Below are 24,737 nucleotides of genomic sequence, written 5' to 3' on the forward strand. Positions count from 1 at the left end.
TTCTGAGCTTTTAAAGAGGAGATTTCAGATCCCGCATCTCATTAGAGGTTTCCAGCAAGCTTTTGGCTAGGGTCCTCCCCAGGTGGGGGAGCAGGCTCAAGGGTGGCACGTGCCCAGGTGCTCTGGCCTCCTGGCTCCTTCCACTTGGCCACGCTCACCCTCCTCACGGGTGCACACGCCCATGATGGGGGAGGGAGTGGGGTGGCAAGTGAAAAGGAGAAGAACAAGGGAATAAATCAGGGGGCCCCAAACTTTCTCTTAAAGGCCCAGATACTAAATATTTTAGGCCCAGCTGGCCAAGAGGCAAAATAAGGACATTATGTAGGGACTTACCCAACCATTTATTCAAAAGTGTAAAAACCACTCCCAGCTCTCTGGCCATGAAAATACTGGCAGCCAGGGTAGGTGGTCTGCTGCTTGTTCCAGGCAGGATTCTGTAGGTTGTGACCCGACACATCCCTCCTCAGCCTCCCGCAGGAGGCCTCCAGCCAGAAGTCGCTGGCAGTCTCCCGACTTGCCCTGTGTCACAGAGAACTTGGCCTTTGATAGAGTCAGATAGGAGCCACGGCATACCCGCGAGGAGGCGTCACCTACCTCCCCGCTCTGCTCCTTACTGACGTTACTGTTCGCACCGTGTCCCTTCTGGAACCTGTTCCTAGAGGTGCAGGTGGAGCAGCTCCTGGGAGGCCCTTTCCCTGAAGAAAGAGCAGCTGCAAAGGATCCCAAAGAGGAGAACAACCAGGAACGGGCGGGCATGGAGATGACTTCAGCCAGGCAGTCGGGTTTTGCAGATGATGGAAGATTAGCTTGGAAAATAAGGCTATGGGAGCTTCAGCGCTGTTAGTAGGTGCCGACCTGGGGAAGCAGGAAGTGCGGGGTTCTGGGGGGGCTGCAGCCGCTCAGAAGAAAAGCCACCTGTGCTTTGTGTCAGGGTCATTACCTTTCTGCCGAGGAATGAAGAAGAAAAGATTGGCATGTAGGTCCGTCTCCTTCGGTTTGGACCAGCTTGGGGGGCTCCATTAACTAACTTGGCTTTTAAGGATGAGGCCAGTTGCCTGGTTACTTTTCAAACAGGGAAGCCTTATTAGAATCTCTGGAGCACCAAACATCTACACTCTTTCCTCAAAGGGGAACCTGCAAGTACCTAGTAGAAGCCAGGGACAACGGATTTTTTCCCTCAGGGAAGAGAAGGTTCTCGTGAATGAGTTTGGCCCATCCTCTTCAGAACCTGATTGGATCTAGAACGAGATGTGGGTGGTGGGAATGGATTACCGCTGTTCCACGCATCAAATTGAGTGTCACTGGCAGTTCCCAGGGTGAGAAACGGTGGGCGTCGGGGGCACAAGAACCCAAGTCCCTGCCCTGCCAATGTGGCCCAGGCTGTAGAGGGAAGCCTTTGCTTTTCCAGATTTTCCACGTGGAAATGTATGTCTCTTTGGTTTCATTGTTGTCACCACCATCCTTATTGCAATAACTCCATGAGCTGCCTTGGGGTGTCTCTTGTCTCTCCATCCCCGCCACTAACCTTGTCAGAGGAGTAGACTCTCCTCTGTCTGTCCTCCTCTCTGTTTTGTTCTAGAGAACACCATGTTGCTTCTTCTCCATTGCAACTGCCCCATTTCTGGGTTTTGTGGGTTTTTTTGGCTTTTTGGTTTTTTTCCCCATTTCTGGTTTTATCACCTTCGCTATAGATGTACTTTCCCATTGGCGCCCTCAGCTCCATGCTCCCCTGTCTGGCCAGTCCTGGGGACTCCCCTCAGGTCAGCCTTTCTAAGGCAAACCCTGATCTGACCCCTGTGTTCCTTTGCCATGGTTGGTGACTCTCCTTGAGTAGGCTGTGTCTGGGGCCCCTGAGTGGCCCACATGGCTCCTGGGGATCCGCCTCACTTCTTCCCTTTGCTTATACCGTCACCTCTTCCTAGAAAGCCTCCCCCTCCCCGCACACCCCTCTGTGTCCAAGCCTTGCCGGCTCAAGTGCCCCCCTACTCCCCTTGGCCTTCCTTGATCCAGCAAGAAGGGCTTTCTCTCTCGAGCCTCCATCGTGTTTTCCCTGTGCCTCTCTTTCCTGTGTGTCCCCTGCCCCCCTGCCGTGTCATTATTCGCACGCACATCTTCATCCCCTGTGCAAGCTTTCAGGTGGAAGGAAGAGCAGGCCCCACGGGCCCCGCTGCTCCCTGCGGTCAGAGGGACCTCCTCGGCCCCCGCGTGCGGGAGCACCTGAACGCCGATTCGCACACTGTCCTGCTCTGCTGTGGACTTGCATGCCGGGGCAAGGCTCCATTCCTTAGCTCCAGTAGGACAAGACACATGCAGGAAAAACATGTAGCAAATACCAAATTGCACACTGAAGGTGAAGGAAATACTGTTTCGGGAAGAGAGACTAAGGTATAGTTACGTGAAATCGTGGCTTTGCACAGACAGGCCCTTGTCCGGAATTTCTTCCACCCGCTGGGCAAGGTTCACATGTGGCATATCAGAAATAGGTTGGGTTCTTGATCACCCATCACGGTTCAGGGAACCCTTGGACCCGTGCGCTCCGGTGGCCCCAGAGGTTAACTGGCAGGATAGAATGCAAAGATTTGGCTTGGCCCTGCGCCAGTTTCAGGTGAAATCTAGCTTAGGGGGCCGCATAGCATAGTGGCTTTGGCACCAGCCGGCCCCTGAATTTGCATTACGGCTAGATGGCCTCGGATGAAACACAGCCTTTTCGAGCCCCTGATTCTCTGTGTCCACAGTGAGCATCATTCCACACTCCTCAAGGGCTGTTCTGATACATGCACGTGACAGCACAGGACAGGGCCTGCCACAGTGCTGGCCTCGTGAATGATGCCCCTAGAACTCCTCATGGGATGTGGCCACAGGTGTCCCCCATCACCCAAAAGTACACACCACAGAAAGGCTTTGCAGAGGCAGCAGACCAGCTCGCAGTCACAGAAGGCCCAGGAAACGTCTCAGTCTTCACCAGGATGACGAGCCTCTTTCTACAGGTGAAGCGATTCCAGGGACTTAGGGCCCAGGCCAGGTCTGGGACCCCAGCCTCCTGCCCTGTGCCCTGTGCCCTCCGCCCTCCACCCTCCACCCCTTCTCACTCAGTACAGTATCTTTCTATATTTCCCCACACCAGGGGTGGGGGGCAGTTTGGTCAGCCTTCTGGAACTTCTTTATCTCCAGTTTCTATAAATTTAGACTTTCTCAGTTGGGTAAAAGCTTTAAAATCACTAAGATTCCTTTTGTATTACATAATGTTCGTGCCATTTAAAAGATTAGCAGGCATAATTTCAGTGAGCCTTCATGAATGGATGCCTCATTTAGCTTAATCTCTCTTTGGTACATGTTAAGACATAGAAAGAGAGTGTCTCTGGCCTACACACAGAGCCTTGGAGAGGAAAGGTCGCTCTGATCCAACCTCTCAGAACAGTGCACGTCTTCAAAAAGAAAAAAAAATGAGGTGAGCAGCCTCCCTGGCCTGATATAAAAATGCCATGTGTCCACAAGACGGGCATAGGAAGTCATTCCCACGTCATCCAGGAGAAGAATGCAGGGCGCCGACTTTGGGGGTAACAGTGGAGGAAATCCGGGACATTAAAGGGACCTTCCCAGCCACAAACTAGCAGAGATCACCTTCGGAAATTTCTGTTCGGGAAAAGTGGGAAAAGTCCTCACGGCCAAGCCCTGCATAAGGCACCGCGAGCCGCACTTGGCAGCTTTAGGGGTGGCGTAGGGAAGAGCTCGAGGGAGCAGGGGTTGCTGAGACGGCTCTGGCTTCCCCAAAGTCAGCAGCATGGCGTGAACACCCAGTAAACGCCAGGCCCTTGACTCAGTGCCGGGGAGAAATAACAGCCTGGCCATCAATCAGGTTAGACTACGTAAGTGGCCACCTGCAACATAGGAACACTTTGCAGACCACGCAGGTGAAAGATGGGAGGGGTTTCGGGGCTCTGAGTCATACACCCGCAGCAAGGGCATAATGTCACCGTCGTCATCCCGGTAACCGCCACCTTGAGGACCTACCGCGTTCATTGATTCAAAAACACTGCTTGCCTGCCGTGTGTCGGACATCATTCTTTTAAGGCTAGTAGCATCATTCCTACCTGCTAGGGGAAAATCTGAGGTTCAGAGAGAAATCTTAGTAAGAGTCGAATTCGCACAGCCAGGACACAGCAGAGCTGGAGTTCCAGCCCAGGTTGATTTGAAATTTTCCATAAGGATGACTTGGCAGCTGCGCTTACATAAGAAAGGGAGGTTCAGAGAGCCGCTGAACCATGCAGACAGCATTTCTGGAATCAGATCTATATTCGGGGAGTACGTGTGTCGGCGTCTCATAATATATGGCCACACCCAGGGAAGCTAGCCTAGAAGGGGAAGGAGCGTACGAGGTGGTGGAGTTGTGTGTGTCTTTATGCATGCATGTCTCCATGATAAAGAGCGTCTCAAAGAGGCTCAGGTGAATACTGATGGACTTCTGGGGAGGGTCGTGTGTGCGAACACCAGTGACTTGCTACCCTGAGGACTGTCCCAGAAGATGCCAGACTGTCGGTCTACCTTGCTCAGCCCAAGGCGTTTATTTTATTTTATTCAACTTTATTTCTGTAACCCCTCACAAGGATGTTTCAGGTGGAAGAACCCCTCCTTGGATGTATTGCCCATGTTGCCATCTGCTCTCCTAGCATTCCTATCTGGTAGTGGGAAGCCGGGAAGAGCTTTGGTTACAAAGAGAGACTCGTAAGAGGGTGATGTGTCCAAGCACTGGCAAGCCCAGCACTTGGCATGCAGGGCACATTCTGTTTCTTTGATCCTCTGTCTGGCAGGAGCCACTCATCCCCCTAAACTCTTTCCCTTAAGACCACCAAGAAATGTCTTTCTAGAAAGGTTCGCTGCTCTCTTAGGATGTTGGTGGGATTTGGGAGACAAAGACGACCTCTCCTGCGTGTCTTTGCCAACTCCCTCTGTGGAGTTGGTAGGAGACTGAGGGGGGGCAGTTAGTAGTTTGCCATGACACTTGAATTTAAAAGAGATACTTGCTACAGATCATTTCGGACGACAGAAAAAGGGTATTCTGAATGAAGTTTGAAGCGCCGGTCCCCATATTGTTGATTTCTCATTGTTTTGATATAAACAGACCTACTGGTGGTCCTCCAAATACACAGACATTCCCAACAGACACCCTTTTGCATCCAAGACTCTCAAGGAGCGCCCGATGGAATGACAGGTGAATCCTCCCAACCTCAGGTCGGACAGCTGAACATTTGAACCCCGGGCCCTACGGCCAATTTCCCTCACTGATCTCTTACAGGCCTTCAGCATCTTGTAGAGGTTGTATCTGAAGACTCTGCTGTTGTCGCAAAGGCAAATATGAAAATAAAAAGAGAAGATAGACCGATGTCTGGCTGAGTCTTGTCCTTAAAGTCTAGCCTGGGGTCATGAGGAGGCCCAGCTCCCTAACCCCTGCCTCGGGGGCCATCCTGCCTGTACCATTCTCTGGGCAGGTGCAGTAACCTCACGGTCGGTCCCCTCCCGCAGCCTTCCCTGCGCCCGCCCTCCTTCCCTTCTGTGCCCACCGCCCCCCTTTTCACCAAACCCACCCCTACCTGCCCACAACCAAAGCCCTCTCTCTGAAGGCTGGAGCACTCTGTCGTCCCCTCCCCCTTGTGCCTTGCTCCCCCTCTGTGTCCTCAGGAGTGGGGCAGGTCTGGGGTTCATCTTCACAGCTCTGTTCGCTTAACTCTCGGTACGCATTTATTAAGCGAGTTGAGTGAACACAGTGAGTGTTCTCCAGAGCGTTCTTAAACTGGCCTAGCCAGTTAATGGAACTTCCCCACAGTCCGTGTTTGGAAGCCTGAAAATATTTTTTATGTTTATCTCTTTAAGGAATATGTAAAAAAAAAAAAAAATCAGCCCCAACCACTATTTTTTAGCTGATTCCTGGATGTGTGATAAGAAACACGATTCCTTGAGGGAGAAAACTCGTTCAGGTTAAATTCTTGTGGAAATCCTCATAGCCCCTTGCTGTTCATCTATGGTATAGCAAGAATGTAAATAGCTAGGTATTTTGACTGACCTCAAATATTTAATTTGTAAATTTGTAAATGTAAAACATTCTGTCCTCATACCAAAAAAAAAAAGAAAAAGAACAAACCAGCCCGGGGTACTGAATGTCAGTATTGTCGTTGGGTGTGCGGCTGAGTCGTAGAGCAAGAGACATTTTTAAGGAAGGCAGTAAGGTAGGGAAAACTCTAAAGCTCACGTTGATTAGAGATAAATAGATCTATATTTGCCATATAAGGTAATAAAAGAAAAGTCTGTGTGCAAATGCTCTCGACATTTATGGACTTCTCTATGATTCATCTAGCGGGGCCAACGGCTCTGGCCAAGAGATATAGAATTTGTTAAGCTGTATCTCTTTCCTGAATTGTTGCATTACAAAGAAGCCATGCTGTGTGTTCAGAAGAAAATTCCAGAACCGTGTAGAAGTTAGGATTTGGTAACAGGCCTGAGAAGGATTGCTAGAGGAATTCCAGAAGTGTTTTAAAACCATTGGTTTACCAGAAGCATAGTAAATCTGTAAGCGTTAGCAATTTTCTGTAGACCCAGGTCCAGACACCCAGGGTATGTTCTGTGGCTGGTCACCCTCCCTCCCACACCAGGAACAGAGGGCTCTGCTTTTTCCACTGAGTTACTCATATACACACTCTTCCTGAAGCGCAGGGGTTTCTGAGCTGAGTCTGGGTCTTGCCATCCACCCTGGCCAGTAGGCCTGGAAGAAACCGAATTGTATGGCCTTCACGGTGGGTTGCTGTCTACAAGTACCTTTAAGAGCTACATTTATGGCACCCCCAGGGGACACATCCCAAAGGGACACTGGGTTTGTCCTTTGCTCCTCCCACACGCCACCCTTCCCCACCCAGGATTTCCTTTGAAATGGCACTCCTGCCTTGAACTGCAGCGTTGGGCCAAGACATCGGTACCAAGCAGACTTCTTTTCAGACATACTCCTTGAGCTCTGCAGGCTTTCAAGAGTGAAAAGTCAGTGAATGAAGTATCTTTTGGACCTTGAGGCCTTAGCATAATGTGTACGATGAATAGCACCTTTTCACCCTGCCCTTGCCTGCGTCGTAAACCTCATCCCTGACCTCTGGGGTCTCTGAGGGCTGGCACCTGCTGGGTAAGACTGGGAGAAACTAAGGAGGTGCTTCCTCGGTGCCTCAAAAGGACATCCTTTGGTGGCATGACGTTGGGCCCCCTTCCTGGAGCCGAGCATTGTAGTCTGCCACATGTCTGGGTTGCTGAAGTGGAGGGGGGCCAGGAAGTCTTTCTTTGCCCTGGAAACTTTTGTTTCTCCTTAATTGCGTGGTTGAGGTAATCCACTGGGAAGCCTCTGAGCGTCTTTAGACATAAAATCTGATTCCTAAGGTTTAAATTCTCTAGTTGGCCGCTGACTCACATGTGTTTCTTAGACTTGGTTTCCAGCGGTATGATATAAATAATTCCATTTCGAAATTAAGAAATTATGGCCTGCATTTCATCTGCCCTTTTGCTCTGTAGTATTTTCCGAAAGAGAAATTACAAGTAATAATCATAAAGCCCATTTCGATCCCACGTCTTTGGGGCCTCCCGGTTGCGCCAGGGTCGCCAAGTACATGTTCTGCTACTAAGGAGCGGGACCCTGCAGAGGAAGGTCCCCGCCTCTGTTGGCCTGTGTGTGTGTGTGAGTATCTGAGAAAGCGTCTACAGTGTGCTCTGGGTCTGCAAGGAGATTTTCCTATCGTTTATTATTAATTACTCCTCTGAGCAGCTCTGTGAAGCAAGTAAATATTAATAACAGTGTGCGCTGATCATTAAGTTAGGATGAAGGTATATCTTTTTCCGCGATGCTTAATTTTAGGTAAGCTACGCACACAAATGCTGAATAAATCTGAAGTAAGGCCTTCGGGTGGAGAAACAAAACGGAGACCAGGACAGGGAAGTGGGGCAGGGGGGTATGTTTGAGATCTGGTTTTAAATCTCCTCTGTCTCGTTGGCAAAATCTGTCCTTGTCTGGTGATTTGTCTGCTGAACGCTAGCATCCCCTGTCTGGGACCCATCTGTGGGTTCTTCCTGCCCTTCTGGTGTCGGTTTGCAATGATGTTTTAAGTCTCCCCGATATTGTCTGAGATCTGCGACTTCGTCTTCTGACTATAAAAAGTATGACTGTTCATTATAGAAATTTGCATATAGCATAAAGAAGATGATAATAAATCACCTGTAATCCTAGATATAAATGTTAGCGTGTTGCTTTTAGATCTTTCCAATCTCTTTTTTGTTCATAAATAATACATATTTTAAAACAATAAAGATCATGCCATACATCCTGTTTTGTAGTACACTTTTCCCAAACCATACTATTTTATATAAATGAAAAAAAATAAATGACAGACCAGTAGATTTCCTGCTGACATTTACTGCGCTTATAAAATAATTTTTCCTTAGAGAAGGACATGTAGTTTGGCCATGCATTAGCAGGTACAGTATTTATTTTCACTGTGGGCCCTGTGTCGACTGAAATAACGCCTGACCGCTCAGTTGGCCGCGTGGGCGTCACCATGTCCAGAGATTGTACCAGAGAGGAGTGGCAGAGGGTGACCCACTTGCTCTGCAAACCTTAGAAACTCCACTTTTTATTTTATTTTTTAATTTTTTTTAAAGATTTTATTTATTTATCTGACAGAGAGAGACACAGCAAGAGAGGGAACACAAGCAGGGGGAGTGGGAGAGGGAGAAGCAGGCTTCCCGCCAAGCAGGGTGCCCGATGCAGGGCTCAATCCCAGGACCCTGGGATCATGACCTGAGCCGAAGGCAGACGCTTGACGACTGAGCCACCCAGGCGCCCCTCCACTTACTTTTTAAACTATTACTTGATCCGCATCCTCAATTTTCAAAAGAGTGTTTTTGCTGTGAGGAGGATACGATTTATTTAAAGGCAAAGAAATTAAAAATCAGCTATAACTCTATTCATTTACCACGTAACGCCGATATAGTTCTTGCCTTTTTACCCCAAACACACATATATGTACGTTTATTCATTTTTACCCACATGGGGGTCGTACTGTAAACCCATCTAGTAGTCTGTGGCTTCTCTTCCCCTCTTCAACCCCCGCTGGTCCTATAGATCTGGGCTCAGTGCCCTTTCTCAGAGGAGCGCCCCCTGCTGGCCCAGGCCAGGTCTGCCCCGTAGACACCCCCAGCGCCATGCTCTTCCCCTTTAGGGCACCAGCCAGGGGCAGAGTTTTTCAGGGGGTGCCCATTTCACTAGCGTCTCTCACCCAGGTGGCGCAGGCACCCAAGGGTCTGGCTCCCAACTGAAGGAGCTCTTGTAACAGGGCCTCAGGGCCTGTAATAGCCACCCAACAAATATTTGGTGACTAACTGGCAGTGGTGCATTATTTCATGGTATTGAGTATCCTTAAAAAAATACTTTTACTGGGGCGCCTGGTGGCTCAGTCAGTTATGCTTCTGCCTTCGGCTCAGGTCATGATCCCAGGGTCCTGGGATCAAGTCCCCCGTCGGGGCTCCCTGCTCAGCATGGAGCCTGCTTCTCTCCCTCCCTCTGCTCCTCCCCCCACTCGTGCACACTCTCTCTCAAATAAATAAATAAAATCTTTTTAAACAATACTTTTACTGACTACCTAATATGCCATTGTATTGCTTTACTCAACTTGAATGAGTAACCCCCTCCTGTTGGCATCTGTATTATTTCTAATTTTTCTCTTTTCTAAACAGGACGTGCTAAACATTGCTGTACATAAATCTCTCTCTGCGTCTCTGGTCATCCTTGTGGATGCATTCCCAGAAGTAGAAGCACTAAACTGATGGATTAATCTCCATTCTAACAAGTAGCCCATTTGTCTAAATGTCAGCAGGGCCTAAGGTCTGGCATCAATTACAGTGGGTGGGTGTGGTGAAGCCAGAGCCCCGTTTCCTGGTTCCTTTCAGAGAGTCCCAGGGTAGAAAGGCTCCTGGGGCAGGTCCCTTGTGTGGCACATGAATCCCCTTTGCAGCAGTTCCCATAAAGGTTTGGTGCGGTGTTGAGTCTGAGAAGAGCATCTACTTGTTCACTCATTCAATCCACCGGTATTCACTGTCTCCTCCAGGCCTCACACTGTCAGTGGCCCCAGGAGCGGACTTGGGGTGTGCGTTGCCCCTTAGCTGCCTAGACTTGGGAATCTAGACTTGGTTCAGTTTTCACAGAGGATGTAAGCCCCATGAGGGCTTAGAATCTAGACTTGGTTCAGACTTCACAGAGGATGTAAGCCCCATGAGGGCAGGACTGGGACTAGCTCCTTCATGGCATGAAGTCAATGTTTGAATGGTTTTATAATGAAATATGTAGTTCCTCTCTTTGACAAACTCAAAACCCAGCCATGTGTGGCTACGTAACCAAATCACAGCAGTATTTTCGAAGTTCAGAAATAAAATGAAGGGTTTAGACATGAGCCCTTATTCAGAAAGTGACCTAAAGGGAAATCAGATGTATGTAGAGAACGGGTCAGAGGAACCAGAGGTCGTCTCCTCCCCTGGCCACCAAAAGTCCTGCCGGAAATCCCTGAGCCACCAGGCAGGGCTGACGCCAGTGCTTCCAAGCCCTCAGGCCCACAGACACCACGAGATACAGGGGGAGGGCCTCGGTGCCCGGGGTGACCGGCTGGCCCAGCTGCTTCACGGGACTCCGGCAGGTCATCAGACCGCCTTGACATCCTGACAACTGGATGCGGTTCTATACTCCAAGACCAGAAACCTTGGAGCTGCCATTTCTCCAACTTTCTGGCCTCTTAACATTGAGGACTCCAGAGAGCTTTCGTGTGTGTGTGTCTATCCATAGTGAGGTGTTAGAGGTTAAAACTGACACTTTTTAAAGCACAAGACTACATAAGCACACGTGTCCTTACATCAGAGTGATGACCTCATCCCATGGCATACAGCATCTGGAAAACTCCACGTGCCTTTGCAAGACAATGAGGGTGGAAAAGGCAAATAACAAAAATAGTTTGGACCTCGTGGAACCTTGGAAGGGCCTCCAGGAGCCAGGAGTCCCCAGATCTCACTCTGACAACCGCCGGCTTGGTGACCTTTGGGCTCTCCCATACTGCTAAGCTGCCCCCAGGCGCTTCCGGTTCTTCCTTCAAACCAGGGCCTCTGTATCTTGAATCTGGGCACCATCCTCAGCCCTCATCACCTTAGCTCCAAGTTCGAGCATAGCAGTCCGATAAACCTGCCACTTCTCATCATCAAACGAGTCTTCGGAAAGAAGAACACTTGCTCTTGCCCAGGGGACTCGGGGTGCCCCCCTCCGCCTTCGGGTGCCCGCGGCTGGCTGTCGGCGCTCACCGCCAGGAACCCTCTCCTCGCTCCCCTGCAGCTCCGCAAAGCCAGGCCTTCCCATTATGCAGTTCGATTAGGCACAGTGCTAAAGGCGTATCCATCAGTGTTAGAGGCTTTTTTGCCAAGATACAGAACAGGTTTTCAATGGAGCAAAGAAATTTAAATGGGAAGAAATTATAGCATGAGCGAGTTTATCCCTTTCAAGATAATCTCATTTAATAACCAAAAAAACTCACAAAGATGTGCATTTTATCCAGCTCCAAAGGCAGCATGGCAGGTTATATATTGTGGTAATTACATGTTTGGGGTTTCATTCCTTCCTTAAACTAGATTTCTATTATTTCAGAAAATCAGCCATTGTAGAAAAGGACTATTCATTTATTTCATTGCTGGGTGGCCCATGCACTGTAAAAATAGGTCAACAACAGTAATCTAAATTGACTGCTGATAAATAATTAAAGCTAATGGAATTTTCTCAAATCTGTGAACTAAAATCTTTGAGAAACTGCCAGGACATACTGCCTGCTGTTGCATAGAAAGATATTTTTTATTTAACACTTCAGCTTAAATGCCATTTAACATTACCTTTTTTCTATCCCAGAGACTGGAGGGAGTACACATCCATCTATAAAAGTAACCAAAAGTAGGGTGTTCCATTGATAGCCGCGTGATTCATCTTCAGGTGATAAGACCGGAAACGAAGGTTTCAGTATCGCGGCACGAAGAGAAACTTCACTTTGCGCCAAACTGTATTTTAAAGTTGAGCTCGGCAGTCTGCACGCCATATAATCTATAGCGTCCGGGTTTCAAGCCGCCACACCTGGGCTGTGCTCTGGCGCACCTGATAAGGGAGAAATTCTTTGAATCTAAACAACGTGCAGGGAAATAAGTACCAAGAATGGTTTCTCTTTTCCAGATAATTAGCATTCTTTCCTTGGTGCCACCAGGACCTTAGAAAACTACGCTGGGGGTGCCTGGGTGGCTCAGATGGATGAGCGTCTGCCTTCGGCTCAGGTCATGATCCTAGGGTCCTGGGATCGAGTCCCGCATCGGGCTCCCTGCTAGGCGGGGAGCCTGCTTCTCCCTCTGCCTCTGCCTCTCTCTCTCTCTCTCTCTGACTCTCATGAATAAATAAATAAAACATTTAAAAAAAAAAAAAGAAAACTGCACTGGACAAATACGCATGGGTGGTATTTGTAGAAGAGAGGTGGCTTATCGATAAGAAAGCTGACTGTTAGGTTTATGGTCAATAAGGCCAGCCTTCGCTATGATGCACCACCCAGGTTTTTCTTTGCTAATAAGGATGATTCAGACATCATCAGGATATTTTAGAACTGCAAAGACATCAGCATAAAGAATCAGGAGCTCGATGATTTTGAACAGTATTCAGTCTTTTGGCTTTAAGCTGCAGAAAAGAGACCGTTTTCTCATTTCAGTCTGATGAGTCTCTCGGTTGGGAAGAAAAAAAATCATCAATTTATAATCACTTTTTGGCCAAGTGGTAGTTCGGTTAAACTGCAATATTTATGTCCAACCTAATGTTGTATTTACTGTGTTTTAATGCATTTATAAATGGCGGACTCTGTTGCTGAAATTTGACGTATTTGCATTTTTGTTTAAGAAAATAGAGAGGAATTTCTTGATTTGCGAAGGAAATGACTCCATCCAGGTTAGCCCTGTCTGGCATCTGCATGATCTTGTGTCTAGCAGCTAGAACCTGACTGTCTGTAGACTCGGGAGGCAGGAGGCCTAGAGTGGCATTTGGTCTGGAGGGAAAACGTGGTGTGGGGAAGACGGTCTGTGGAGCGAGAGGAGCGGGGTTTGCAAATACTGGCTGGGCCAAAGGGGGTGCTGAGCCTCAGCCGCTCATGTCCCCAGCCCCCGAGCAGACCCACAGGTCAGGGAACCAGCTTCTTTCATCCCCCTCTCAAGAAAATACATCATAAAGCAAGTCAGTGAGAGTGGAATCACCTCGAATCTGTTCTGGGTTTTGTTCAGAAAAACAATTGATTGTGAATTATTCATTAACGAACTGCTGGTGGTAGTCACAGTCTTTGTGCCCGCTCAGGATGGCTTTCCTCCAAATATCTGCCTTCCGTGGTGGTGCTGGTAGCCCCGTATTGGAAAACCATGACCCCACATCGAGACACATTCCCACACCATGACTGTCCCAGCAGGGATGGAGCGGCCTCGGGAGGGCAAGCCACGTGGCCAGGACGCCACAGAGAGGTCTCCTGCCTTGGGCAGGAGATTGGACCAGATGACCCTTCCATCTCCAGGTTAACCTGATGAAGGTGACAGGTGACAAGCTGATAGCTTGTAATTTAAGAGAGATAGTCCCTACCCCCAACCTCTTAATTCTTTCTCTGCCTGTTCCCTGTGATCAGTCAGCTGAAGGCTTCGCGTGTTTCAGAGTGAAATCTAGTGTTTTAAAAACATTTTCTTTTTTTTTTTTTTTTTTTTAGATTTTATTTATTTATTTGACAGAGAGAAACACAGCAAGAGAGGGAACACAAGCAGGGGGAGAGGGAGAAGCAGGCTTCCCGCTGAGCAGGGAGCCCGATGTGGGGCTCGATCCCAGGATCCTGGGATCATGACCTGAGCAGAAGGCAGCCGCTTAACCGACTGAGCCACCCAGGCGCCCCTTAAAAACATTTTCTATTTCAAACTTACACAAGATGATAGGGTGAAGAGCACAGCAAATCCCTGCGTGTGTGCTGTTGTCCATCTGTGACCGCCGTCGGCCCACCAACACACTCCTTCCTTTATTCTTTTCACCCATCACCCCCCTCCCTGTAAAATTATTTTGAAGCAAAAACCATATTTTATCCCTAAATATTTTAGGATATATCTCTAAGAGATAAGGACCCCTTTGAAAAACATAGCCACAATACCTAAACTATAGGCCACTATAGTTTCGAAACAAAAACAACTCAGGTGTTGTTTTAACGTCCGTTCATTGGCGTGCCGTATTTTATCGATTGTAAAGCATACACTGGACACGTCTTACCATCTTCAGAAGCAGAGTGAGGAGTGAAGTCAGTGACATCCCAGTTTAAGAAGTAGCACTCTTTGCTTAATGTAGCCTAAAATAGGGGCGCCTGGCTGGCTCAGTCGGTGGAGCACTTTTTTTTTTTTTTAAGATTTTTATTTTATTTGTTTATTTGAGAGACAGAGAGCACAAGTAGGCAGAGGGGAAGGCAGAGGGAGAGGGAGAAGCAGGCTCCCTGCTGAGCAAGGAGACCAATGCGGGGCTCGATCCCAGGACCCTGGGATCATGACCAGAGACGAAGGCAGACGCTTAACCACCCAGGTGCCCCGGTGGAACACTCTTAATCTTGGGCACTGCCCTGCCCCCCCCCCCCGCCCCGTGCTCCTGGGAAGGCAGGGTTGTTCCCAGAGAAGACAGGACCCACTCCTGGGCTGCCACTGTAGGGGATGAGACACCTCCGAGAGACGCCGTCAGACATCAGTGAGTCTGAAATGTCATTTCACAGAAATGCATGTGAGTTACCTAAGAGCAGAAGTGAAAGGGACAATGTAAAATTTAGTAAAACACCCTGCAAAGTCTGGACTACAGAAGATTTGGAAAATAGGAACCATTTTATGATTGGAGATGTGTTCGTGATTCATAGCCTCCTTTTGGTGACACATGACAGCCGAGCCATCTCCCTTCACCTACTTGTCCTTCCAAGCCTAAACAGCCATGTCCTGGGCACCATTCTTTCCTGGGCACAGGTGGACCCTGGTGGCCACCAGCTCGATATCTGTGGCGCGGGATTCTGTGGTATGCCCAGCCCGTGGAATGGGAGAGATGGCAGGGGGTATAGGGACAGAACCTTCCCGAGAGACCACCCAGGTGCCCAGAATGGGCAGAAAGCCAAAGACGTACACCGTGTGCGGCCAGGGGCTGTGTTTTGGGATGTTGCACCTCACAGGTGCATCTGAACGCCACATGGTGATTTTGTTTTGTTCCGTTTTGTTTTTGGCTTCTAAATCAGCATGATTTTCTCCAGGAGTCATCATTACACAGAAAATTCCTCAATTGCATTTTGCTGTTCAGTTTTCTGATCTCAAAAGTGAGTTGTGAATCAGTGGTTTGGAGAACAGTGAAAATCCTTTTCACCTAGAAGCGTCTCTCTATAAACATTGCTTATTATTTGGAATGCACTCAAGGGAGAGAAGGTCGAAATGCGCTCTTCTGGCTTTGCCAACAGACATGGATATTAATAATCTCAAGGACATCACTTTCTACGTGTTAAGATGTTTGTTGCTTTTTGCTCAATAAATGGTACAGAATCAAAGTGAATTTAAAACTGCGCTGCAAAACCTGTCAGTGTAATTAGGGGGTACCCTGGAATTACGGAGTTCTTTTTATCTTTGTGTTAAATCCATCATTATCAGTTCATGCCAATATGATTTTCGTTGGCCTGGCCCCCACTTTCTTCAGTTTACAGTTGCAGAGAAGGGCACATAGACACACTGTGTCGGCAGTTTGTGGCATTGTGGGGACAGCAAAGGACGCCGCGTTCTAAAAGGACAGTAAATCATGTCATGTGCTCACTAACGATGGTGGCGCGGCCCAGGGTCACAAGTGAGCACCCTCGGCCCTGTCTCCTTAGTTTAGTACGAAAGCAGATAATATTTGCAGGTGGCAGAATTGGATAAGGAATTTCTCAAACTGCCAAAAATAAAATTGGAATGGGGAATTTTTAGCTGGTGGCTTGAAGTACATACAAACATACTGGTTGTGTGTGTATGGGTGTGAGTGAATATTTAGTGCCTTTTTACCTCTAAAGTTCTTCAAACATACGTATATGTGTGAGTACAAACACACACATCCAACTTTAATCTCTAAGAGGTTATTTGAGGGGCACCTGGGTGGCTCACTTGGTTAAGCGTCTGCCTTGGGCTCAGGTCATGATCTCAGGGTCCTGGGATCGAGCCCCATGTCAGGTCCCTGCTCACCGGGGAGTCTGCTTGTCCCTCTCCTTCCCCCCTCCCCACTTAGGCGCATGCGCTCTCCTTCTCTCTTTCTCAAACAAATGAATAAAATCTTTTTAAAAGGAGTTTAAAAATATATATCTAAAAGGTTATTTGAACAAGCTTGTCATGAGAGGTCACTATGTCCAAAGGAATGATGGTGCTCTAACCAAATACAGTGGGTTGGTCAGAGCAGGGACAGTGGAGATGAGTTTACTTTATTTACAGTCATGGTGGGAGGCTCTTCTGCCTGCCTGGAGTGCTGCGACAGAACACAGGGACACTTCTATCGTCTCTTCTACTTGTCCAAGTTGCTGTTTTCGTGAGGCGGGCCTGGAGCCAGCTTGGTGGGCTGTGGGGCCGACTGAGGGCAAGCCCAGCAGGAGGTACTGTTTGGTGGGCTGACCTCCAGGGCGCCTGGGTCTTGTACCCGCACCAAGGCCTCCCTGCACTCACGTCCTGACCCCTCTTCTGTCATCCACGGGGGTCCCAAATGCCTCGGCCCTGCCACCTTTCACATTCCATGACCCTGTCCAGTTTCACCATTTCCCCTCCGAGTCTGGGCCCGTTCTAAGACTCTTGAGTGATAGGTGTGTGCCCCGCCCCATGTCACTGACCAGGTGGCCCCCAATGTCACCCCTGTGCCCACACCTGGCCAAGGTGATTGATTCCTTCACAGAATCTCGCTGTGGCCCAGGCCTTGGAGAGCCGGGGTTACGTCCTCACTGCTGGCCGTGCGACCTTGGACAAGTGTTCTTCCCCTTCGGAGCCTCACGTATCCTCAGCTGTAAAATGTGGGTGTCTCTCCCTTCTCTTGGCAGGGCTGCTGTGTGTCACACAGTCAGTCACAAGAACTGGTGTTAACTTGGCCTGAGACCTTCTTCCTCACCGTCCTCCCCCTCTCTCCTTAGAGCTCAGAGCCCCAGCACCTCCACCCCTCACAGGTTGCGTTCCACCCCCAGTCTATTCGGGGCGCCCTCAAGGCCACCAGGAACTCCCTGGCTGCTAAACCCAGTGGTTTTCTCGCGCCTCACATCTGTGACGCATCTATTCCCCTGGCTCTCCTCCTGCTTCTCTTGATTCTTGTTCTTTCACGTCTCCCTCTGACCATCTGGGGGGCGGTGCTGGCCAGCCTCGACCCTCTCTCCCAAGAGAGCCCTCATGCATGGTGACTGCCTCTCTTAGCCCTGAGCTGCTCCATGAGATGGTGGGGTGACGGGGGGTCAGTGGAGGGAGCACTTGACATGTGGCCGGTCCAAAGTGAGATGTGCCGAGGCGTAAAATGCAGATTTCAGAGGCTTTAACACCAGAAAAAGAAGTATCGTTCTTTGTCAATTAAATAAATAATAAAAATAAATTAAAATCATTTTTATATTGATCATATGGGAGATGAAAATATTTTGGGTGGATCCATTTCATCTGTTTCTTCTTGCCTTGTCAGTGTAACCGTGGGAAATGTTAAGTTACGTAGGTGGTCGGCGCCTGGTTTTCGGCCCTGACGCAGCCACCCTCGCGCGGCCAGGTCTTGATGCCCTCTGGGGGATTGTGCAGCTGCTTTTCCTCCTCTTACTCATGCACCCGCTCCGTGTCTTCTGAGGTCCCTCTGTGTGCCAGGCCCCGTTCCAGACACGCAGGGGACTGAGGTGAGCGCTCCTGTAAATGTAGCCCGACATGGCATTCAGGCTCTCGGGAGCAACCTCGTGTCGGTGCCGACCCAGGCCGTGGGCCACAGAGGGCGCCCGGTAACCCGGGGGGGGCCACACCTACAGCCCTGCCCCCGTCCTGCGGGTGGTGGGACTGACCCTCCGGGGAAAGGAATGACGGACCCACTCGAGGTTTAAAGCCTCTCGTGCCTGGATTTCCTCAGCAAAATATTGTCCAGCCCGGCACTGGATGCCGGTGATGCCAGCTGGGGTGCTGGGGGCGGGGGCGCTCAAACCCACTCCCTGCCCTCAAGCAGCCCCCAGTCTGGAAAGAAGAGGATGCACTCTTACAATCACAGCTGCCTTTATAGACTCACAGTGAGAAGCAACAGGAAACACGTCCTGTGACACTGGGGGGCCTGGCTTCCAGCTCTCAGCAGCCAGATCTGGGCCCGTGGAAAGCCTTAGGAGTCCCCTCTCCAGAGCCCAAGGGCCATCAGATGCCACCAGCTGTCAGACCCAGCGAGGCAGGCCTGCAGACCATGTGTGGGTGGGGCGGGCGCTCAGCCATAGCTCCCTGGAAAGCGAGGGGCCATCCCGAAGCCCAGGGCTCGGATGGTTGTTGGACAAGTATCACATTGAAGTTACCGTCCTTTAACTGTTTGCATCTTATTTTTACGTAGTAGATGAACATGGGTTTATGGCCTCTTTTTTTTTTTTTTTTTTTAAGATTTATTTATTTATTAGAGAGAGCGGGGGCAGAGGGAGAAAGAGAATCCTTAGGCAGACTCCCCGCTGAGGGTAGAGCCCCACACGGGGCTCGATCTCATGACCCTGTGATCATGATCTGAGCCAAAATCCAGAGTCGTTCGCTTAACCGACTGAGCCACTCAGGCGCCCCGGTTTGTGGCCTCTTGACAGGAAGATTTGCAGCACATCTGTGAAAGCCGGGCTTGCGTGCCACGGACTGGGCCAGCACCGCTTCATGAATGTTCGCCAGCTCTTTACCCACTAGGATGCGAACCCTAGCACCGGGCTGCTTGGCGAGAAGACTGGAGAATACAGCCGCACCTCATTAACCAGTCGCCTTCCTCAAAGTCAGCCTTTTTGGAAAACAAACAACAGGCGAACTCCATCCATCATCTTGTGTTTGCAATTTTGTGACCAGAGCAGTGCGGTGCGCTCATCCTGCCTGTCTGTCCTTGCCCCAGGGACAGATGAGGAGGGCAGGGGACCAGCCTGGTCCCCCCCAGAGTCCCCAGGCTCTCTCTACTGCCACCTTGCCCTCCGTGTCACCCTATCCCCAACACACAGTGGGCTGTTCACGTTAGACTTCCCACGTCGTAACCTGTGGTCCCAGGTTTCTGACAAAGGAGCGTGGCTCATTTCTTGTGGTTACAACATGGGCTTTTACCACTGATCTTGGCTGGGATCCGACGGTGATCCCCCTCATTCTTTACCCTTTTCATCCCTGGTTCCCCACTTATGGCTTTTGGTGTACATTGTTTCCTCTGTCCCCCAGAGAAGAACTCAGGCTAAAGGAGTATTCTTGCCCTCCTTCCTGCCTCCGGCCCCCTTGGGCCAACCGGGCTCGTCTCCCCAGCTCAGGGTCCCTAAGTTACTCACAGCTGCTGAGTCCCTAACCTAATAGAGCCCCAGGCCCCAGGGATCAGGACATGGGCATCTTTGAGGGCTGTCTATCACAGATGGCCTTATTTATTTAGGAAGAGGCTGACAAAGACTCTGACAGCTTTTTTTGTCATTGAACTTGGTGTAAGAACATAGAAAGGGTTGGGGCAGAGAAACAAAAGTACTGCCTTCTCTGGGGAAATAATGGTATCACCCTTAGGAATGCGACCTATAGGAAAACGTATCATTAAAAGGGAAATGATAACATTTCTTGATCAAGTACTTGCACAGGGTCACAGTACAAAACAATGTGGGTTAGCTGTGTTTGGCAGGGAGCTTACAGTATAGCCTCGTCTGATAGACGGATCACTCTGCAGTGAGGAGGAGCCCCGGATCTGTGCCGTCTGGCCTGGTAGCCGCCAGCCTCATGTGGCTGCTGAGTACTTGAAACGTGGCTTCTACGACCGAAGGAACTGAATTTTTAAAATCACTTTAATTAAGTTATGTTTAAGTATAACTAAAGCTGGTGGCTATGTACTGGACAGCACAGGCCGGAACGAGGGGTCCTAACCTGGGGCCTAACCTGGTCCTAGCCTGGGTCCTAACCTGGGTCGTGCGGGTAGGCTTCAGGAAGGCGACAGTGAAATCATTCGCAGAGTTGCAGCCCGGAGGGAAGAGTGAATAGCTTTCCTCAGATTCTCAGAAGGCTTCACGACCCAAAATGGTTAAAGGCCCTGGTCCAGAGGAAAACCACAAAGGACCCAGGAGCAGGAGACACCATGAGCCGTTCTTCCTAACACTGCTCAGCTCTGTGAGGGAGCGAGCTGGTTTCCGAGCTTAGGATGGAAGAAGGGCCCTTGGGTTAGGTGCTTGGCTAAAGGAGCACAGAATGCTGTCCATCAGTCAGCAAAGAGCGAGCAGGTACCACACGTGCCCCTGTGTACGTACACACAGCTGATGAGGATGGCTCACCTCGGGGGCACTGAGCAGGCCCAGGGCGGGCCTCCTTAGAGAATCACAGCATCCCAGAGCGAGAGAGGCCGAGGGGTCATCCCCCACCCCTTCTGGGGTGTGGGGGTTCCCTCTTCATCCACCTCCAAGTGAGGCTTGAAAAGTCCTGGTGCCAGAGAAGACTGTCTTCTGTGCGCTCACATGGATTTAGGGTAACTCTAAATTTTCTAGAACGCTTTTCCCTGAATGGTAACTATGATGTTACTCATAGTAGTGAAAGTGGTTCGTATTATTAAGCACGTTGGGGAGGGGAAACTGAGCTTTTGGAGGTAGAGCGGCATCCCGAGCTCCCACAGAGAGTGAGTGGCCGGGCCAGAATTTGGAATCAGGGCTCTGCCCGCTGCCTTCCATCTGATGGACCAGGTTCTGACCCAGGAGCTGTAGACAGACGTCCAGACTCTTCATTTGCCCAGGAGCATCTGTGTATTCGACGGCGGGTTAGAGGTGACGTGCGCACAGGCGGGCATACTGAGAACTGGCCTGCAAAGACCCCGCCTGCCTTCTCAGCCCAGATGCCGCTTCCTCTGTGAAACCGCTCCTCGCCTCCTTCATCTGAATTTATCCTTCCTCTGTGCTCTCCCCATAGCACCTGGGCTCTTATCCTGAAATAATACTTCACCTCCTTCCTGTGTTATGGGTTGATCGGCCCATGTCCATTGTTTGCCGGTACTCATCAGTTGGCGTGTGCATCAGCCTTGGAACCTGAAAATAGGCAGATGCCTGGCCTTGGCCCAGACTTATTAAATTTGATATGGCACGTAGATCATGTTCAGTAAATACCTCATTTGCCCCATGTCTCGATGAAGGAGGAGCTGCGTTGTTTGAGTATATTTCAAAGTCTTTGACGCATATTCTCAGTTACTTCATTTTTTTTTCCCATTGAGATACAGTTGACACGTAACGTTGTGTAAGGTGGAGGTGTACCCGGGGTTGGTTGGTACTTTTGCATATTTGCACTATTCCTGCTGGAGTAGTGTTAGCTCACACCTTTATCATGTTACATAATTGTCATTTCTTCTTTGTGTTGAGCACAGTTAAGATCTCGTCTCTCCGCAGCTTTGAAGTTTATAATACAGTATTATTGACTATAATCACTATGTTGTGCATTAGTCACTTACTTCATTTGAAAGAAAATATTCTCAAGGAGATCATACAGACTTCCCTCTGGGGTGTTCCATTGTTATGAAAGGGGTACTGGTGGCTTGGGATGAAATTTCCACCGACCGTATCAGACACGGATTCAAAACAGACGTATCCCCCAGTAACAGTGCTTAAAAGAAACAGCTAAAATGCAGGATGGTGGCCCCAGATCCTCTTCAGATACAAACAAGTCAAATGTACAATATAAGATCCTATTCTATACTAAGCAGGTTATCTCAGAATGACACCAGCCAACACTCGAGTCCATAGCACATTCAGAATGAGGTGTGTGTAGCCGGGACTCGGGAAGAAAGAGAATCTAGTGGTATTCCCAAGTAAGTCCATTTAAATTACGGAGAGCCAGTCGGCATGATTTATGTTGTACGAATGAAGGAAACGGACAGGGGAGGTACCAGGATTGCTTTATCTAATGATAATCATCACTGAATTCAAAGCTGTTTTTAGGAGGCCTTAACGAATGTTTCCCTTCTCTTTCCTTCTGCAATGGCTGTTTCCTGACCCACCCCTCTTGCTCCAGGATTTGCGCAAGCAGGTAGCGCCACTGCTGAAGAGCTTCCAGGGGGAGGTAAGCATTTATATTTATTTTATATCCTGAGCCACCCTTCATAGTTCATTGCGTTTGCTTTTTATTCTCATTAAATAAATGCCATTGACAGAAGGTGCTTGCCCAGATGGAGCCTTCCCAGCTGCACTAACTCAGTGTCATGTGGATTTTGTGCTTCCTGGTGTGATGTTTCCACTGGGTCCTCAGTTAAAGCCCGTATGGAAAGTGAAGCTGTAGCTGAGATGTAAGAGGATGTGGTAGATTCCGGGGCAAAGCAGCCCGCATGCTTGTGCTTCCCACAGTGGACTGAGCGTGTCCACACTGGAGCCTTCAGGAGCCCATGGACCTCCTCAGGCTCACTGGCTCCCTCAGTTAGCCTGGGGACCACGGCCACCAGGAGGCCTCCTGTGTGGGAAGGATGGAGTGGGGCAATCTGGTGCTTTCATGCACAGCTACTGGGGAAAGAAGGATTTCACTGGCTTGAGGCTTGAAACAAAGAACGGGCAGCCACAAGGAGTAAGTTTGGGCTCAGTGTAAGGAAAAGCTTTCTCCTGGGTCCTTCCAGAGAAGGACCGTGCCATCTGGCAAGATGGCGGGCAGCCCTCAGAGATGTGAGCCGTTGAGGTGGGTGACACTCCAGCTCCTTCTCAGCCCTTTGTGGAGACTGGGTGAACTTTAAAAACCAGACATTTTGTCACTCTTGTGGAGTTAGCCGTTCCTGGCTCTTAGCTTCTCCCGTTGGAACGATGGCAGCGGTAATGACACTGAGGAAGCGGGAACAAGACTTTTTCAAAGCCCTCAGAAGAACCCGAATCGGGAGCATCTTGAGAATTTTATTTTCTTGCACCTTCCTGATGCCCAGAGCACATGGGGAAGTGAGATGGCAGGTTCAGGAGGGGCGGGAGGTGGTGGGCCGAGCCAGTTGACTTCTGGGACACGAGGGAAGGGCGCTGGTGTCCTGGGCCCAGAGCTCCAGAGGCAGAGGTCGGGGCCGGCCTTTGGCACATTCTTCAGTGAGCAGGTGACAGCAGAGGGCGAGGGCGCCATGCAGGAAGGAGCAGGGATGCTGGCACCACTGCGGGTTTCGGGAGGGACGCCACAGAAGGCTCTTCTGTTCACCATCTCCTGTCTCAGGAAGCCCTCCGGTGCTCAGCCCCGGGAGGCTCGGGGGATATCACTATCCCAGGTCTGGACGGACATGAATTGCCTTTCCTCACAAATGCATCTCCAAACGCTGGTTTTCTGAGTGAGACTGTCACCTTACACCTGCCCGCATTGATCCGATCTCTTCTTTGACCCGTTCAGCAGCTTTTGTGAGGCCCAGTGGCTTAGGGTTTCTGCGACTGAAATAGCTCAGTGTGCTGGCTTGGGTTGTTTGCTTGTTTTTTGTTCTGATTGAAAAATTTCCAATCTGCATAAAAGGAGAAAGAACTAGTATAACGAGCACGTATACACCCTTTACCCAGACTCACCGCTCGCTAGTATTTCACCACATTTGAAAGTAAGTTGCAGATAGCCCGGCTCTGTACTCCTAAACACATGCACGCATACATCTCCGAGAGGTTGTTCCCCAGTATTGCCACATAAGCCCGAGTATCGCACCTGGGAAAGCAACACTCATTCCGTGGTAGCTAATATTTGGTCCCAGATCAATCTTCCCCAGTTACTCGCCAAATGTCTTTTATAACTGCCCTGCCCCTGAACTGGGTTCAATCAAGTTCATGTGTTGTACTTCGGGATGGCCGTATATATGTTTATATACACCCACCCCCCCACACACAAAATATATTACATGTATATTTCTCCTTCAATATAAAACTCTGTCTTCACACCCTCTCACTTTTAGGAATGTAACCCACTTATAATATAGATTACCCCACACTCTGAATGGGGTAGTGGGTGTGCTTCCAGATATATTAAATTTGAAATGCCCGAGAGACATTCCAGATTTCTTATTTGCCTTTTTTTTTTAAAAGCGATTTGAAAAATAAATATTTTTATAGCACTGCTAATATTTAAATCATTGCTAATTGCTATGTTTACGTTAAATAATTTGTTTTCTAGTAAGCTAATTTGAGTAGAAAGGGCTAACTCCTACTTGTTTCTGAAGAAGGAACGTTCATAGCAGAGGGGGACCACATGACAGGGTCGGTTTTCTGATGAGTAAGGTCAGAAGCCAGCGTGTCTCGGTGCTTCGATGGGGCAGGACCCATTCAGCTTGTTTTTCTAAAATGCTGCCTTCTTTAATCAGAGGATTACTCTTATATCCTTCGTTAGTGCCTGCTGAATGCGATTGTATTTATTGGATATATTCTTTGAGTTTATCCCAAAGTGCTTGCGTTCCCCCCGGGACAACGTATGGTGTTGTGATTAGATTACTTCACTATTTGAGGTCCCGAAAAGAAAAAACA

At 49.4% G+C, this 24,737-nt stretch overlaps 1 protein-coding gene across 9 annotated transcripts in view; it reads left to right on the top strand.

Annotated features, from left to right (window-relative positions):
* Positions 1-24,737, top strand: part of CUX1 (cut like homeobox 1) — a 351,030-nt gene that overhangs the window by 141,641 nt on the left and 184,652 nt on the right. For all 9 annotated transcript variants that reach the window (XM_078074422.1, XM_078074425.1, XM_078074428.1 and 6 more), the window contains exon 3: positions 22,300-22,347. In XM_078074422.1, the coding sequence (XP_077930548.1) occupies positions 22,300-22,347 (48 nt within the window). The remainder of the gene's footprint in view (positions 1-22,299; positions 22,348-24,737) is intronic.

Source organism: Halichoerus grypus, chromosome 6 (assembly GCF_964656455.1).
Source record: "Halichoerus grypus chromosome 6, mHalGry1.hap1.1, whole genome shotgun sequence".
NCBI lineage: Eukaryota > Metazoa > Chordata > Mammalia > Carnivora > Phocidae > Halichoerus > Halichoerus grypus.